General features: G+C 42.1%; 1 protein-coding gene across 5 annotated transcripts in view; it reads right to left on the reverse strand.

The window, feature by feature from the left end:
* FRMPD4 (FERM and PDZ domain containing 4) overlaps nt 1-19,133 on the reverse strand; it is a 1,539,383-nt gene that overhangs the window by 389,086 nt on the left and 1,131,164 nt on the right. For all 5 annotated transcript variants that reach the window (XM_069639729.1, XM_069639730.1, XM_069639731.1 and 2 more), the window contains one exon: nt 18,225-18,329. In XM_069639729.1, coding sequence (XP_069495830.1) covers nt 18,225-18,329 — 105 coding nt within the window. The remainder of the gene's footprint in view (nt 1-18,224; nt 18,330-19,133) is intronic.

Here is a 19,133-nt window from a genome sequence, read left to right on the forward strand (position 1 = left end):
TTTCGTTGGCCATTGGATAGTCTAAACTTTGACGGTTTTCTCATGTTAGTATATCTGGTATTTCTTTCCAAATTTCACATTTTTACATGTGTTTCTACTGATTACAAGAGATATCAATATCCACATCAAATTGGTATACAGTGATGTTAACAAATCGACAATAACGCATGACTTTTATAACGAACCGTAAATAATGAAAAACACTGAATTTTCTGTTAAAAAGTATATATTAGGGGTGGGGTAATGGAAAAAAAAACTGGTGTGGAGGAATTTGGGGTGGGTAATAAAGCTAGGGAAACAGGTTTGGAGGGACAGCCCAAATTTAAAAACAAAAAGAAATTCGATCTTTTTTCGTTATTTATAATTCGTTAAAGAAGATTTCGTTATTATTTGATTCATTATGATCACATGGAACCCATCAAAATGTATACAGTGAATGGAACGCCTTAGAGTATTATCAATTTAAGGAATATGCTTGGCCATGTTAGCTGCTAACCTTTTAAATGACAGGGCTATATTACTTATATTACATATCCTAATCACTCCAGCAAACGATGGCAGACATTGTGGGATTCCCATTGTACCCACTGGAGCTCCTGTACTGCCTTGGTTTACAGAATCTTTGCCAGGCAGCCTCACTCCGCTGTTTGGGCAATGGGGAGGGGGTGACGGCAGCAATGGGGTGGGGCTATGTTACTGTCTAGTTCTGGCCCTGAGGGAAATTATAGGCCGCTAACAAAACAAGGCTGATGCAAAGATCTGTGGGGCTCAGCGATCTTGGCTTGTCGTTGCTGCGCCATCCGGATCTGTGTCATGCATCCTTTGTGAGGTGACCATACCCTCCCACGTGTACAGGATGTACTCTGCACCCCTCCCAAAGCCCTCAACCTGTTGGTGGGGAGAGCTTCGTCTAGACCACCACCAGCATGTCCTGTAGTGGAAACATGAAATTGGGGAAGCCCCATGAAAATCAGATGTCTCACCATTCCAAATGTGCAGGTGCTACAATGGCACTTCGATATTTGGGGTTGTTGATCCTTCTACCATGCCAAAATATGACCCTGAGTTCCTTTTGGTAAGTGAACTCAGTTTCTGTCCATTAGCTTCTGGATTCTTTCACAATTTTTTATTTTTTTTTATTTTTTATTTGTTTTGGCTTAAGCCTTTACAAAGATGATACAAAATATTTAGTAAAAAACAAAAGCACATAAAAATTACATTACATGTCATAGTTTTTCACCAACCCTGTCATTTTTTTTGTTTTTTTTTTTTTACTATGTTTTGAGTACATTTGTCCTTTACTTTGTCATGTTAGATAATCAATCCACTTTCTGTTATCACCTGGATGGCTGCAAACATCAAAGCTGCATTGCTTCCTGAGGTAATTCTGTCCCAAAGGAAGTCTGAAATTATATCTTCCTCTCTCCATACAAAGTCTCTGAAGAGTCTTAGTCGTTGAGGCCATGTACCTTCACATTCCATTAGAACATGTCTTAATGTTTGTTTGGCAGGATTGACACAGATTGAGCATAGTTTTTTTGCTACATCCCCTTGGTTGCGCTTTTCCAAAACAGCCCCACACTTTCACAATAGATCACTGTCTGTCTGGCGGGTTAATAGCACTGGTAAATGTATGAATGAATTGCATTACTGATATCGAAGCCTGTCAATAAAGCAAGTATTTGACCCTTAAAATTGGTCACTATTGTCTACTGTTCTCGGTCAAATACAGGGGGAGACCAAGAACTAGATTTACTGATAGGCTCACAGTAAAATATTTAATAAAAGCTTGTGAATGGCTGGCACACATCCATTCTGAGGCAAATTTGTAACTAAGCTCTACACAAACCCGCTAATAATAGATATGTGTGGATGATGAATAGAGCCCTTGCATTTATAGATGTATATATGTCAGCAGTTAGAAGCACAATGGAAGTAAGAGGATTATTGCTTATAGCAGCAAGGTGCTCCCACAGGTAGAAACTAAGTTTAATGAATTTGAAAAGGCACTATGGACCATTGTATGGGCATTACAACACGGTATTCCCCATTATTCAGGTAGATCTCTGGCAATAGAAACTGTACATAGGCCTTGCAATCCTTGCTAAGTATGCAATTAAGATCACAAAACCTATCCCAATCATGGATCACCTCATGGGCGTTAGCATAGCAAAGAATGCCCATGGAGATGAGATGTGAACAGAATAAAAAGAATCCCGAGGACCAGGGATTAGCTTTATTACATAATTGTGCCTTCCTTGGAGCACATGAAAATATAGAGTTGGAAAATAGCTTGATTGAATATGAACAGTCTCCAAAAAAATGCTTCAGTATCAACTGGCCAATACATCACTGTCACAATCCACAAAGTCCGCCACTTGTGCAGAGTTGCCTCTGGGAATTTTCTTTACTTAGTTGACCTTCTTGGGATGTTGGTTGAGGTTGCACACCAAGGTACCTGCAGCAGGCATCATGATTCAAATCCTATCGTATTAGCAAAGGCCCAGTGCAGGTTACTAGTTCATAAGCCTCCCTCGTTGCTGCCCAATATCCACAGCAGTACAACACAACTTTAAAGAGAAAGTAATTGCCTCACTTTCTGACACATCTGACCAATACTAAAATGATGCACAAAAGGAAGACCGGGTGATAGGTGCATTCTATGATCACATTTTAAACTCAGAGAAAACTTACATTACAGAGGAAGACTACAAAGAAAAAGAAGAATTGAGGTTGTTAGTTAATGAAGAGGACCAAATTCCAATTACAGAACGGATTGTTGATTCGCAAGTCAATTTCAGGTCACATTTAGTATGCGCTCGCTGTGCCCTTTCGTGGGCTTAGGTTTCAACATGCCCATGATGTGATAACAGCAGGTCACATGAGTGCCCAGACAGAATTTGATGTTTTAAGAGGACTTGCTGATTGGCAACATATGTTCCAAGATGTGCAACTGTATATACGGGGTGTTTAGTTTGCACAGAATTCCAACCCAGTTCATCAACTCATAGGGCACAGCTCTTGAAGAGAGGTTTGACCATTCTGTTGTCAGACCTGCAGGTAGATTGTATTGGTCCAGGTCAGGGATCAGCTGGGAAAAGATACTTGCTTATAGTGATATGTTTGATGTCAAAATGGATAGAATGCAGTGCACAAACCGCAGCAGCACAAATGGAGAATCACGTGTTTTCAAAATTTGGTTTATTCCAAAGAATATAATCAGACAGTGGAAACCATTTTACAGGTGCATTAATGACCAAAATGTGGCAAATATTAGGGGTGAAAAGAAAGCTGTATATCACATAGTAGAGGAGCAGTAGGACACGTCATCCCTAGCTCGCGCCCCCTCACCTCTGTCATACTGGAACATCAGGGGAATAGCCCTATGTGGAACACCAGCTATTATCCCAATACTGCATCGAGTGTATGGGAGACGATATGCACCCCGACAACCATACTGAAAATACCCTCGCACTGAGAGGGTGGAAGGATGTCTGCACACACCACTGGACATCATAGGGCTATAAGTGAAATCTGACGAAGGCAGATTGACGTCATAGAGGAACGATACTGAGACTCATGTAATCAAATATGAAGAAATCATATATATGCAAAGAAGACAAAGTAACCCTCTAACTAATAAAAGTATATACGCAGAAACACAAAGTAGCTTTCTGCAGTGAAAAACATAACATGGCTAGAGTGGCCATGATGGAAAGAAAGACGTCGGACTCATATTGAAACTAATCGTGGTACCTTTGAGACAGACCAGGACCGCAGACACAGGAGATGCTGGAAAAACAGCTTTGTGTGAGGAATAAAGCAAAGTCTATTGGCCTGGGATCATGGATGCTACTTCAAGGAATAATTGCAAGACAAAAGATGAGTTAAAAGGATAAGCTATGTTGTCAAGGCGTATTTCTATTAGATTAAGTTAAGAAGAAAACATCTGCGAGAGCCAAGTTTTGGACAATTAAAGAGGCGGAAAAGCTATGCAAGATGGAGTAAGGAATTCTCCAGAGGCCAAGAAGGGTGATGACACCCAGCTCAATTGAATCAAGTAGCAGTAAATCGAAGGTCTCGATGGGGAAATTTGTGGTCTCCTCACACGTGATTCAGAATCCGAAAACAAGGGCTATTCATTTAGCCCAAATGAAGATAATGGTGTGTCTACACTCCCTTGAATGTCCAAGAAAAGAGGACAGGCCTCAAGATCAACTACAAAGGAGAAGCCTTGGCTTGGAGTCTGACTAATGAGAGATGATGGACTAATTGGGAAAGTGGTCAGCAGTCTGATGTCATTGTCGGCACACAGTACACTGTGGAACAGCACACTGTCCCACATAGACCCTATCTGGGACACCAGGTATTATCCAAACACTGCACCGAGTGTATGGGAGAAGCTATACACTCAGACAAATGTATCAAATGTACCCTCGCACTGAGAGGGTGGAAGGATATCATCACACACCATTGGACATCACAGAGCTATAAGTGAAATCTGATGAAGGCAGAGTGACATCATAGAGGAAAGATACTGAAATGATGTGCAAATGCTCAAAGAATAAAGATGTAACTGAAGTAACAAGAGAAACATGAAATTGAATATGAAGAAATCGTATATGCAAAGAAGACAAAGTAACCTGCTGACTAATAAGTTTATATATGCAGAAATGCAAGGTAGATGAGACATATAGAAGATTGTTGCAGAGGAAAACATAAAGTGGCTAGAGTGGCGATGATGGAAAGATGGACGTCAGACTCGTAGTGAAACCAATCAAGCTAACTAGGAGACAGACCAGGGCTGCAGACAGGAGATGCTGGAAAAACTGCTTTTTGTGAGGAATAAAGAGGAATTTATTGGCCTGGGAACATGGATGCCACTTCAAAGAATAGTTGCAAGACAAAAGGGGAGTTAAAAGGATAAGCCATGTACGTAAGACATATTTCTCTTAGATTAAGTATAGAAGAAAACAACTGTGAGAGCCATGAATTGGACAATTAAAGATGCAAAAAAACCTATGCAAGATGGAGTGAACAAGTCTCTAGAGACCAAGAAGGGTAATGCTGTCAAACGGGAAATTATATTGTGCCTCCTATTACAATGATTATATGTATATTGGCCTACGACAAGCTGCTTGTAAGCCACTTGCGAAGAAATCCGTGTAGCAAGGTCCTGACCATAGAATCAATGGAAGCCGCCATTTTAGGTCAATCCGCCATTTTAGGTTCTCTCTGTAAAGTCGCCCTGTCAGTTAAAATGGTGGACGATGTGATTCCGAAATGTAACATGGCCATCTTGACCTCTATGTATAAACTAATGTATAACTTGCCTGCAGGCCACTTGTTGGGGTCGTGAACTGAGAACTTGTCTTTCGTTGACCTGTGTGTCAAGGATTACTCGTGTCAATGAAACTAATCCGCGAGCATATGTTAAGAACAATGTATCCAAATACTGAACTGAGAACACTTATTTAACTACATTGTATTAATGTTTGAGAAGACTCTATGAGAAATCCTAAAATACACTGTTACTGTGTAGTCTTGTTGGTGAATGCATTAACGTGCATTAGATGTGTGAACTCGGCATGAACCCTAGATCAGTAATGTATTAGAAGAATATTAACCCGCAGTAGGGTTGGACATCATGTTCGCATCGGTATAAAAGTGCGACTAATTCTAATGTACAGTCCAACTCGCTGAGCACACCGAACCATGCTGGAGTTTGCTGTGTTGTACTGAGGGCCGATAGGTATCTGATTGTTTTGTCCTTTGAAACTGTTCAGTATAAATGAAAGATCTTTGTATGTTCCTTTGTAACCTGTATTCGGTGTATTTCCTTTTGGAGTACTCAGCCTCGATATTTTCTCCTTGTTTTCACAATGCCACCCAGCTCAATTGAATCAAATAACAGTAAATAGAAAGTCGAGATGGACAAATTTGTGGTCATCTCTTATGAAGTTGAAAACAAGGGCTATTCATTAAGCCCAAATGAAGATAATGGTGTGCCTACACTACCTTGAATGTCCCAGAACAGAGAACAGGTTTCGAGATCAACTACAAAGGAGAAACCTTTGCTTGGGGCCTGACCAATGAGAGATGATGCACTAATTGGGAAAGTAGGGAGTATTCTGATGATGCTGTCGGCACCCACACTTTGTTTTGCTTACGTGCTGCTAACGAGCCGAATGTCCATGGTTGGGAAAGCATTGCAACCAATCAAAGGGTCTATGTAGCAACATGCTATACAATGTTGCAAAGATCAACCCGCTGCCATTTTTCTGCTATAATCAGTATTATACCTATTTAGAAGTGGCTCAAGGCATGCTCACCTGATAAGCGGTACCCAATGAAGTTATTAACCCTCATACATAATATAGGTATAAATGTTCCTTTAACCAATCCTTCCCTTTAATATGTTTTACGGTTTGCCACGTAGGATGATGTCATAGATGACTCATATCGAGGTAGAAAACCTTTGTATAATCACAGTTGGGTGTAAGTGCGTGAATTACTGCCTGTTATTCCTCAGATTGCCCTACTTTATTTTTATGCTAATAATAAAGTGGTACTTTGTCATATTCTTTGAGTCTGTCCGGTTATTTTGGTCTGAGAACATTATTAGTAATTCCATCTAGCACAAGAGACCTTCAAGGTGCTAGAGCACAACATATCAGCCAGTCTTCATTGGAGGGTGGAATGATGCAATATAACTATTATTGATATCCTTAATAAGTTTGTGACTCAAGCAGGGCCTAGTTGGTCTTGCTACTTCCATTGGTGCAAATCGCTATGAGGGCTACACCACCAAAAACTACAAGTCTCTGCCCACATGAATTGATCAAGGGCAGGAAAATGCTACTGCCCAAACACTTATTATACAGGACAAATTAAAGAGTCTTGGTAAATGCATCCACAATCTATAAGTATTTGGAAAATGTAAGGAAGCATTCACAACATGCATTTGCATTTGCACAGAAAAACATAGAAATGGCAGCTAAAGGGGCCAAGTCCCACTATGAGAGAATGTCAGCAATTGAAGAATATAAGCTATATGATCGGGAATACAAATTCAACTTTGCCATAGGCAAAACCAAGCAATTTCAATTATTGGCATCCTGAATGGCCTTTATACAATTGTGAATAAAATCGCACCTATGGTATATAAAACCCTAGTGAAGGATCATAATCTGTTTGGGAATCAATTTATACACGTGAATCAGCTAAAGCCTTGCCACCGTGAACATCAAATCAGAGGCTGGAGCAGACGACTGAAACTAGTAAGAGTTAAAGGATTTAAATTACATCAGGAATAGAGATACATGAGTACTATAGTAAAGAGGGTGCAAGAGGCAGAGTGGCTCATCAAAGGATTCGCTGTAACAGGTAACTAAGAATGTTTAGAGGTAATGGAAGAATGAGTGCAACATTGATGTACATTTGGATATTCACAGGATAAATTGTGAAAACAAAAGGAAACCTTGAGCATCCTTTTCATTATTTGGTACTTAACATGTGTGTCTCTTTCCTCTGTTTTAGAAATGAATAACTCGCTTTCCTCCACAAAGATCTCCAATGATCCGATATCTACAATGGAGCCCAGAGAAAATGCAGAGCCCAAGAGACTACAGAAGGATAAGGGACACAGATGGGAAGATAAGAGGGTGGGATGGTTATTCAACCTTTGAGGGGGAGAGAAATGGACCGAGTAGTCGAGCACATGCCCCCAAACTAAACTCAGATTATAGCTCATGATAAGCAGACTGAAATTTACATCGCTACAAAACCATTGAAGTACATTGTGTTATTCATAACACTACCTGATGAAGAGTGGAAACCATAGATGTATTCAGTAGAAATTAATTTCCTATGGATCCTAGTAATGAGAACCTATTGAAACACAAGGACGCACACCTGATCAAGTTGAACATAAAGAAAGATAATCATCATCATTATCATCAATCACTTTATTTCGGTATTGTGCCATAAAAGTATAGAACAAAAAAACCCAGAACAAATTATACACTAGTGTTTTATTCAAAGTTTTGAATTAAACTAAATTGCACACAAATGCCCCCTGGGCCCAGCTTTAAACTATGGAAGATGAATTTGTGACCAATGCACTTGGAATGATGGCCCACTGGAGTTAGTTCTCCATCAAGTACAGTAGTATTAGAGCCTGTAAGCACAGGCCACTGTGGCATATTGTCCAAACCAATGGTGCGTGGTTCAATTGTGCTGTTACACGAGTGGTTCCATTTCGCAGAAAAGCTGAGTATGTATTTGACCATGGCTTTGTCCTTAAAGTCTATTCTAATGGAGTCAAGGGCTAAACCCCCCTGCTAGGAGATGCTGGTACAACTTTCAATTTGTTCTCTAGTTACAAATATGCAGCCTCTCACTGTCTGAATCTAATGAAAACATTTATTAACCAATGCTTCCCCGGGTTCATGCCAATCTAATGCCAATTTTGGGACCCTGTGACGATGTAGGGATCGCCCTGCCTGAAGTGACTTTTGCCTTCTAGATGTAGCGGTAGAGATAACAGGGGCATAGGCCAATCTAGTTACAATTTTCTCAAAAATGGCCATATTCCTAAATACCTTATTTGCCTGCAAGCTGGGGATCTGCAATGGTAAAATAGGAGCTAGATCTTGAATACTCCAGTCTTGATTGCGGCTATTTATAACTAGGTTGAGGAGTGGCCCTTTCCCCCTTTCCCCGATAGTGCAGTTATGCTGCTACAGCCTGCTTTGTGCTCATTAGTCAACCCACTCCCCCCGCCCCACCACCCCGGCAGCTCTGGGAATGGTAGAACAGGTTTCAGGTTGCAATGATCCGGCTTCTGCTGACAGGTTAAGGACCCTTTTCCCACCTTCTTGACTCCACAGTAACTCACTCTTGCTAGTTTCCTTCCCTACAGCTTTCACTAGGGTTAGGCCAAGTTCTTTTAAGATAAAAAGTTATGCCAGAACAATACTGCAATGACACTCTTTGGATGCTTGGCCCCCACTCTCGCCAGGCTGTTTGAGGGTAAATTTTGCTGCTTGCTCAGTCGGTAATACTGGGCTTAGCATTCCACTGTCTAGTTGGGCATGGTTGGTTTCCCTAGAAACATCCCCTGTGTCCACTCAGACATATTTTCCCCAATCGCAGTCAAGCAGGATTTTCCTTCCCGCGGTGGCAAATAACCGATTATCGTGTCCCTGTAGGCGAATGGGCTGCTTTACAAGCCGAGAGGGCTCAATGGGAGGGCCCGTACTGGGTGGCAATGTGCTCCCCCCTAGTCGGTGCAACAGTTTCAGTGGCGGTCGGGAAATAAAAATGGTTTAGTTGAATGTTAATGTTGAATGACAGTGGTGTGGTACAGTATAGGGGCTTTCCGAAGGAAATAGGTCTGTGGTGCTCATTTGCCAAAAGTCGATCAGCCAGTGCCCCTGCTGGCTGAATAAAGGACCCATGTGCGTATCGATTTTAGTGGGGGTTTCAAAGTTAGAGTAGATATTTCCCCCCAGAAGGTCCAAGCTGGTGGGGGCATTAAAAGAGCCCAAGAACTGACAAATTTCACTTATAAGGGAATGGGTTTCTTCCAGAGGTTGGAGGCTGGACTCGGCAGAACGTTGCAATAATATCAAGGGTTGTGAAGCTGTGACTGGAATTTTCCTTATCACAGACAATAGCTTTCGTCTGGGTATGAGAGCAGGTCTGGTAGTGTAAGGGGTGCTGATGCTGCTGGCATATTGAGAAATACTAAGACTAGCGTTGGTGCTATGAAAAAGCTAAGATGTAGACTAAGAGTAATGAGAATAATGAAACGGAAAGGGGTTTGTAATGACAAATCAAACTACACAGCACAGCACATGTTGTGTCATGTTCCGCAACATGCCAAGCAATTCAGCAGTCTTCCATGGCCCCCGAGTTAACTGGACGAGTTTGCACTGGTAGTATTAGGGCACCCCCCAGTTTGGCTCTCACCTGGTCAAATGGTCCAATGGTCCACTGCCAACAAGCTTGACCAGACCCATTTTCAGTATCAGATTCCAAGAGTATGCCAAAGGTTTTCACAGCCTACCTCTATATCCTCATTTTGGCATCGGCAAGTGGCACTTAAAAAGAAGCTTCCTATAAGCAGGCAGTGCTGAGAGCTCCACAATCCACAGGTCCTCAAGTCTTAAGCTCCCTGCAGTCGCCAACTCCCATGCCCTTTCCCAAAGGGCTTCACCCTTGCGGGAAGGGCAGGGAGTATTAACATGCTGGTGGGTGGTGCCAGAGCAGTCCACAGCACAGCACAGCACAGCAGACGGGCCAAGTAATGCAGGAGAGGGACTCCGTGCAGTTGCCAACTCCAGGGCCCTTTGCCCGTGGGCTTCACCCTTGCAGGGGAGGGCAGGGAGTATTAACGTGCCGGTGGGTAGTGCCAGAGCAGTCCACAGCACAGCACAGCAGACGGGCCAAGTAATGCAGGAGAGGGACTCCCTGCAGTTGCCAATTCCTGCACCCTTTTCCCGAATAATATCAAAGTGAACAATCTGAGCTTGATAGTCGAAAATATAGGTACGTGAGTGGGGTTGCAGGGGACAGAGAAGTGGTTGATAATTGTAGATGTTTGTCTGTTCATTATTATGACATACATAATGACTTAGAGTGAGGCTACCTGACAATGTCCACTAGAGAGACTGTCATGAACAAAAGAAGTACTTAAGCAATAAGCCCCGAGCCGCAGGGGTATTACCGAGTCAGATAAAGCCCTGGGGCCCACAGTTACAGGCCCAAGTGAAGCGGGGGAGAGGGAAAACACCTGAATCCCTGGCAGCCTCCAGCCATGTGGTGACTCGGAGCGGGAATTACCCCGTTCCGAGATGCCTCATTGGCTGGGGGGCTGCCACACCCCTCCCCACCATGTCAGGGACAAAGGAAAGGAACGTTAGGAGATGGATTTCTGGTCGGGTAAATTCCCAGCGAGGGCTAATCAGATTGATTTTTAACTCTTTGTTCATGTTGGCTTTACAATATGGGAAGCAATGCTGTTCATTTATGTGGGCGATACAAACACGTGAGTTTAGAGTTATGCAATGTAACATATTTGTGAAATAATCGTTTCCTTACCGTTTTCTTTATTGCGAGTGGTGCAGAGGTATTATCAAATCATTGATTCATGTTGGTGAGACCTTTGACAATTATATCAAAAAAAGTGTTTTCAATCATGCGACTTCACAAGAGATTTATTTGCGTCGTGCATTGATAACCAAAGATAGGGTCCATCATTCTGAATGACAGGGCGATGTCTGGAAATGCCATAGCTGAGGTCCAAGAAAAACCAAAATAAGACATCATAGAGTGGAAGAGACAAACACATGCTCCCACAGGATCTTCACCCCTGTTTATTCTGACATTCTTCCCATTATGCAAGAGTATCATTTCCTTTATTCTCTCATAGAGGAATGCAGAAGAAGCATGCAGATCCTTTTCCTGAAATCATTATGCAATGCCTTGACACAGGGGGTCATTATGAGTTGGGCGGTAAGAGATTACCGGCACCGGTAAGGAGACCGGTGCCGGTAATCCCTTACTGCCCAATTCCGAAGTCCCTTAGCATAGCTCTCAACTCACCCACTTTTGGCGGGTGTCACCCGACAAAGCATCTACACACCCGCCCACCCGCCAGCTCATCTGTTTCACCTGCCTTGGCAAAGGTGGGAGCTACGATTCATATTTTTGCCGGGACCCGATTTCGAGATCCCAAAATCGGGTCCCGGCGCGACTCTTCCTGCGCGAATGGAGGCGTGAAAAGCAAGTGTCATGCTTTTCACGCCCCCGTTTCCTCCCCCATCCCCTCCCTGGCGCTCTCCTCCAATGAGAGGATTGTGCCTGGGAGCATTCCTCCCCACCCCCCTCCCGTAAAAGGTCAGCAACATAGAAGTAGGACTGCCGTTTCATGTTTTTACGGCAGTCCTACTTTTATGTTTATGGCCTTTCTGGGTTTTCACCCGCCTTGGTATCAAAAAAGGTTGAGAGGTATGCCTTAGCGGGAACCGTAAGGAATGTGTGGTATGACCACACGTCCCTTACGGGTCCCGCTAAGGGACCAGGGCGCTAATAACGGCTTGCTAGTCGCGAGCACGTCATTAGCGCCCTCCCCATTCCCATTGAGCCCTATGGGGGCTCAAATGGGAATGGGGAATGGTTTGTTCAATGGGGACTTACCGGTCCCTCCAGGGTCGGAATGAACCGGTAAGACCCCATTGAACAAGACCGGTGCCGGACCCGGCATTGGAGGCATCCATGGCACAAATAGCGCCATGGCTGCCTCCAATCTCGGAATGAGGCCCACAGTCTCTCTGGCATTTGGAAGTTTTTATTAATCTTCTGATTCATTGAAACCCTTGCCTGAGTTACCCACACTGACCACTAATTGGTCATTTAGCAGAAAGACAATCACTATTGAAGTTTAAAGTACACCCACCTACTTTTAGGAGATGTCTCTAAAAAAAATAAATGTTTCTGTTCTGTGGTAAACATTTTAGGTTTTGTTATAATAGTAAAAACAAAGTCCAAAAGGATAATCATTGATTAGCACTCATGGCAGGTGCAGGAAACAATCAGCTTCTTCAAAATGTGAGGTGAACATAACAATCCAAATACACATTCCCAGTGAGCTGTACGCTCCACGCTTCCGCCTCCATTGTCCTGCCTGGATTCTCTTTGGCCAACTGCATAGCCCTCAAGCACTCCGCCGACCCGATGCTCCCCGGCCTTCCTCATGCATAACTCTATTACCTGTCATTTAAGTTCCCTCTGCCTCTTAGCTTTTTCTTGTGATGCACCAGCTCTGCCTTCACTTGGAGCACTGTCTTCCATTTCCATGCTGGCTTTTAACACCACCCTCTGTGTGCTTGCTTCTTTTTTTTAAAACACTGGTGGCAACCATGGTTGGCCATTGGGTACCAATAGCAATAATACCCCTAGTGGTGAGCTTGAACAGCTATTTATTGCACTGTGACCTGGTATCGAGGCCTACGCAAAAAACCTGAGACCCGGGCCAAAAACTGGCCAATCAAGCCCAACGCCACACGTATTGCTGTTCAAAGAGTGCCACTAATCAATAACATCACTGGAATGTTGGAGAACATAGAGCTATAAAATATGGGTCTTTATCGCGTTTCAATGACACGGCACAGTCGACTCTGACTCAGGCATTGCGTTATTACTCTTACTCAAGTCACACCTTTACTTCTCCCCCGCCTAAGTCTCGTTTAGAGTTCCACTTCCATCAGCTCTCTGCCCTTTCCCCATATTTGCCTGCTTGGTGCTGCTCACAGGGTTGGGGGGAAATGCTGAGGCACTCCTGTGCTCTATTTTGTCTGTCGGCCACGTGACAGTGTGGATTATTCCTACATGGAGTGAGATATATTGTTTTGATGACATCAGGAACGTTGTTTAATTGGAGCATGGGAAGTGTTAAAAAGTAATCTCAGTGTTTAAGAGACAATATGGCTGTGTTAATGAGAACAATGAGGTGAGAAAGATTTGCAAGAGTATTGTGTACAGTACCTGGAATGTTTGGAATGCGGATTTGCGGGAAAATGGCACGCACATCCCTGTTTTACATGCAAATAATCCCATGAATCAGGGCCACAGTGTACTACTTTCTAGGTATACTATTTCTATGTTGCTGCTTCCCAGCATGCCATTTTTCGTTCTTAGGACCTGTGGGCCTGCCACCAGCCCGCATGTTTTCCTCTGGTGGTCGGTACATTTGTAATGATCTTTTCTGTGGGCTGCAGCCTCTCTGCTGCTGTCCATTATGGCATTATGACAGGAAAAATTTAATAAAACACATCACTGCCACCAATCCTTAGCCTCCCATCACCCTGTTCCCTGAAGACACTATCCTGAAATTAAGAAAACAGTATATCTTGCTATATTCTTTCTTTATGCAAATATTGTAGCCTATATAAGCTTAACTATAACCATATAAGCTTTATATCCTTAGTGCATGTACCTCTGCTTCAGTCCTATTGTTCATATTGTATATATCCAGTATTCATGCAAAAATTGTTCATCTTGCTATATGTAAATTCTGTAACCTGTGTATACGTAACTATGTAAGCCGTGCATTTCCTTGTCGTTGCGCCCTTTTACTTACGAGTCTGGTGCGCTTAACAAATAAATAAACAAACAAACAAACAAACAAACAAACAAACAAACAAACAAACAAACAAACAAACAAACAAGCATTGCAGCTATTGGAGAATTTGACCCATAAGCAGTGAAAGGGAACTTTGCATGTGACATTTGAAAGGTGTGTGTACCTAATGGAACATGGTACATTAGTGTTCAGTGTGTGAGACAACAGGTGGTCTCACTCTTCAGGACGCAGCTACTTTGCGATAAGAGCAGAACTTTCTATGCAAATCATTTTTGCCTAGATTCGCGAACAGACCTTCCTTGGCACATAGTGTGAGGAGCACAGTTTTCATGCAAATCCCTGCACAGCGATTAGTGACGCCTCACTGATTGTGTTGATATTGAGCATAACACCCAGGACATTGGCTAGAGTTCACATTCCCTCCGATGCAACACAGGCATATTGCTGTTAGTAGTTGTTTAATTTAGGACTCAGCAGGAGGGCCCTTTGTTCCCTTGAGCTGTAACAAGTTATTTTCCATGCATGGAGCCAATTATCCCGAAGCTATGGTCAACTCTACTTAAGTAAAGGGAAATCACATTAATAGCAGGATTATGAAGTTTTGAATGGGAGGGCGCTTATTGCGTAGAGTCTGCACCTTTGCCCAGAAGCAGATTAATGAAACAAATTATGTTACGGGGTGGGGAAAAGAACTGTTTGTGAGTCCACAGCCAATATGCCTCCCATTCGCTTAATGATGGCCCTTTACTTGCAATAGTGATAAAGTTATAGGTTCTTCTCATCATTTTGGAAAAGTCTGTGTTCATTTCAGGGCAATGGGAGTTACTAAAGATGTTGTTATGGGGAGTGACCACATCACACATTACCAGTAGCCCAATTGCATCATGCATGCCAGCTGACTCGGCATGGCTGTTTCTTTATCACATGGGTACAAGAAGGCATGTCCTTCCGCAAGGTTCACTGCAGGAGTACTGTTGAGAAAAACTCACATGAGCGATCATGAACAGGCTAATTAGCTATTGATGGTCAAGTCTAGGGATGATGCGCTTAATTTTACCTACAGTGTCTGACCTAAAATTCACTTTTCTGGCAAATTGTGAAACCTTTTAGTTTTCTCTTAAAGGGTGCTTTCACAAAAAGGAAACGTGAGTGCACTTACTAAAAAAACTAAGGAATTCATCTCACAAAAGTAAATCAGTTCTTTCAAAAGAGTAATGATTAACCAAAAAAAGAAACGGCTTTTTTAAAAATAGAATTAATTTGAGACAAAAATAAATTAATTCCAATTTTTCGTTGAATCAAGTTTTTCCCTTTGTATCGGGATACACTTTTCTTTAGAATTTCACCTTGGTACTCTCATCACAATAACAAATAAATAGAAACAGACCTTTGCTTAGCACTAGCCACTGCCTCATTGAATGCAAGAATCATGGGGCCTGATTTACAAAATTCCCATTGAAAAACTCTTTTTAAATCCGGTAGACAGTCTCTAAATCAATCAAGGGAATTTTGGATTCATAAAATAAGAATGTTCTGTTTCATTTTGATTTTCTGCACAAAATATGTTATCCAATGATTTGATATGCTTTACTTCAGTAGACCCTCAGGATGCCCCCCTCAGTATTTCAGTTGACCTTCAGGATGCCCCCCTCAAGATTTCATTTGACACTTGGAGGCCAGCCACCGACCGGTTCAGATACAAGGTCTTTGGAATCCACACTCTCTGGGTTTTGCAGACCAATACATCAATGAATGTTTAATGGCATTTCATTTTACATCAACACTTTGGTTAGTGGCCACGGATTTCTTCAACCTCACAAAGGGACTTTGGTTTTAGAAGTGAATTGGCTACAGAAATGTGTTGTTAACATTGTGGAAATCACCCATCTACCCAAAGAACCAACACTTCATAGCTAACATTTTTACCACAACAATAATAGGCAAAGCTATTTTCAGGTAGAGAGGAAATAAGAAAATGTTCGGAAACATTTAGTCTGACTTTTTTGCACTATGCGGCTAGGAATTTTATATGTAGGTTCAATCACATGTTTACCTTTCATGTCCCATAATCCCCCAAACGTTTCATTCATCCGTGTTTGATTGCCCCTGACCATGGACAATTGAATAAGTTTGTTAATAACAGTCTTTGCACTATGAGAAAATGACACAGAAGAGTTTCTCCCCTTTTATTCTCATGAATTCTCCCTTTTCTTTTGATTATGCTGGTGTTGATGTTTAATTGTACGTAATCAAAATGTAAGATTCACACAACTAAAACACAAAGAACAACTTTCAGGGAAACAGATATTCAATTGTTTCCTAAACTACAGGTATGCACCACCAAATTGTTTCCAAAACAAAACAGAGGATCTCAAACCAAGCGCATCTTGTTCTGTCAATTACGGTATCTCCTAAAATCTCCTGGTCTGCTTCTCTCAGCCGAGCCCCTTTAACCTCTGTTCCACTTCAGTAGCAACAAAACACCCAGCACACCATCCTGATGTTCTGTCAATTGCAGCTGCTTTGCAACCATTGTGTAACTGGCCAGAATACTGAGCAGCAACATGGTAATCAGTCTCATGTGTGGTTTGAACACTATCAACATAGACAATCTAATTAAAGAAATACAGATCTGAGGATATAGAACAATGTGTGTGATTTGAGTGTCAATTTGTGTTTTAGATGAATTAAATGATTAGCAGAAATATAAACATAAAAACCCTTCTCAAGAACAACTTTTAGACGCTGCACCCGAACTTTAACCTACCAAATGTGTATTTTAAGATTACTTACATATTGTGACCAGAATTAGGTAACAGGGATATCCGCTTCGTCAGATAAAATGTGAAAATGTTTTGTGAGTGCCACATGTATTTCGATTTTACCAATGGAATGTACCGATAATCTTCTTAATTTAAACCAATTTATGGAAAATTAAACAAAATCTACCTCATTTAATCTGAAATATCTTATTGTACCAAGGATCAATGGAATTTCTAAACACTAGACATTAAGGGCATGATTCAAGAAATATTTTGCACGGTGCAAATTACTTTTCACTTGTACAAAGTGACTTTGCTCTGCCCTCAAACACCCTGATTAATGGAACAGTGCAAAGTGCCTTTTTGCCGTGCATGGCAAAAATACACTTTGCACTGTTCCATGAATCAGAGTGGAGCAGTGAAAATGTATATTTTTGCAGTGCAAAGTGACTTTGCACAGCAAAAGGACACTTTGCACTGTTCCAAGAATAATGGCAGAGCAGTGCAAAGTGTATTTTTGCCGTGCAAAATGACTTTGCACGGCAAAAAAGACACTTTGCACTGTTCCATGAATCAGGGTTTTGTTGGCAGTGCAAAGTCACTTTGCACCAGTGAAAAGTACTTTGCACCATTCAATATATTCCATGAATCGGGCCCTAAATGCGACACATCTGTGAAAAAAGAAAAATTAAATGTTCTGACAAGCAAATTGTTGTTGTAGAAAAAAATAAGGGTGGGGGTTTTGTAGGGACTTCTATGCTTCGTGTTAAATTATATATAGGCAATCCCCTAACTTCAAATTAGTGGGTTAAGCTCCTCACTCGATACTAGTGTCATGCTCAACAGAATTTCAAGTTTTCCACAATGGCTAAGCACAACCTCAAGAGGTAATGGAAAATGATCTGGACCCTTAGATCCTTGCAATGGGTACCCTGAAATGTACCCTGGCCTGTTCAACTGAGCATGGTATCTGGTGTCAACTTCATGCTCGCAGTCTGCATGCAGATAACCTGTACCGCCAATGACTTTTAGACATGGTCAAGAGCAGAGGACAGAATGACAGCTGTATAGAAACACAATTTAGAGGCAAATATCCTACTGCACGTTTTGTGCGCATTATGTAAACAAAACCTAAGCTGTATGTAGACTCCTGCATGTACTTTTTCACATTTAACATGTCCAATGGTGAACAGCCGCTTATACATAGGAAGGACTCTGATATTTTTGTCAATAGTCAAAGAGAATATTTTGTCTTCCTATCACCAAATACTTCTTTTGAGTAAATCCCACTGATAGCCGGTTTCAAGACTCACCGAAATCTGGCCATTGATAATAACCTCCTCGGAGAAGCGCACTTTGACTGGGTTTGACTTCAACCTTGCCTTCTTCGCTGCACTGATAAAAGCTGACTTGGGAGACTGTAGAGGGGAGACAGACACAGATATCGGTTAAAACAAACCTATATCGACACGAACATCTACTATTTCAGGTTAAAATGTTTATTGCGATCTTCTACTGAAACCACACAAACGTATGGTTTCATCTGAAGCATAAAGTACTATCACATTTCCTAAAACATTTAAATGCCTTTTGAAAGACAATGAAAATACCCCATTCTTAGTTTACCACTCCAACTTAAGTTGGTCAGCGCAAAATCATCAATGGCAGCACACTGATCAAACTGTGGCTTAAACATGTGGCCTTTTAGTCTTTCAGCCTCATCACGAGTTTGGCAGTGACCCTTAAATGCAGCGATAACACTATTTTCCCTGCATTTAAGGGTCTGCCAATTCACGGGGTTGGCAGCATTTACCCCCAGCATTGAGCTGGGGGTAAATGCACTGGGAATTTGCAGATTTGTGGCGTAATTACTGCATGGTAATACTGCTGACGGTAATCGTGCCGAAAATTCCCCATTGGGTCCAATGGGCCCAATGGGGAATGGGGAATTACCGTTCCACCAAAGCCGTGTACAGCGCTAACAGCTCTGGGGGGTTTGGCAGTAACGCTATTAGCCTTGGAGGTATCCCACCAGTAATACCGCCGGGATACCATCCAACTCATGATGAGGCCCTTTGTCTTTTGCATACACCAGTGTTGCCTACAGTATACATTGATCAGCCGGTGTCCATCTCATAAATGGGTGTATCAACTCTGAGTCTATAGAGAATAGCATGAAAAGAAGTGTATTTTTTCCAGACTTAGACCCCAGCAATCCCATT

This window comes from Ambystoma mexicanum, chromosome 7q, assembly GCF_040938575.1.
Source record: "Ambystoma mexicanum isolate Mex_15411 chromosome 7q, UKY_AmexF1_1, whole genome shotgun sequence".
NCBI lineage: Eukaryota > Metazoa > Chordata > Amphibia > Caudata > Ambystomatidae > Ambystoma > Ambystoma mexicanum.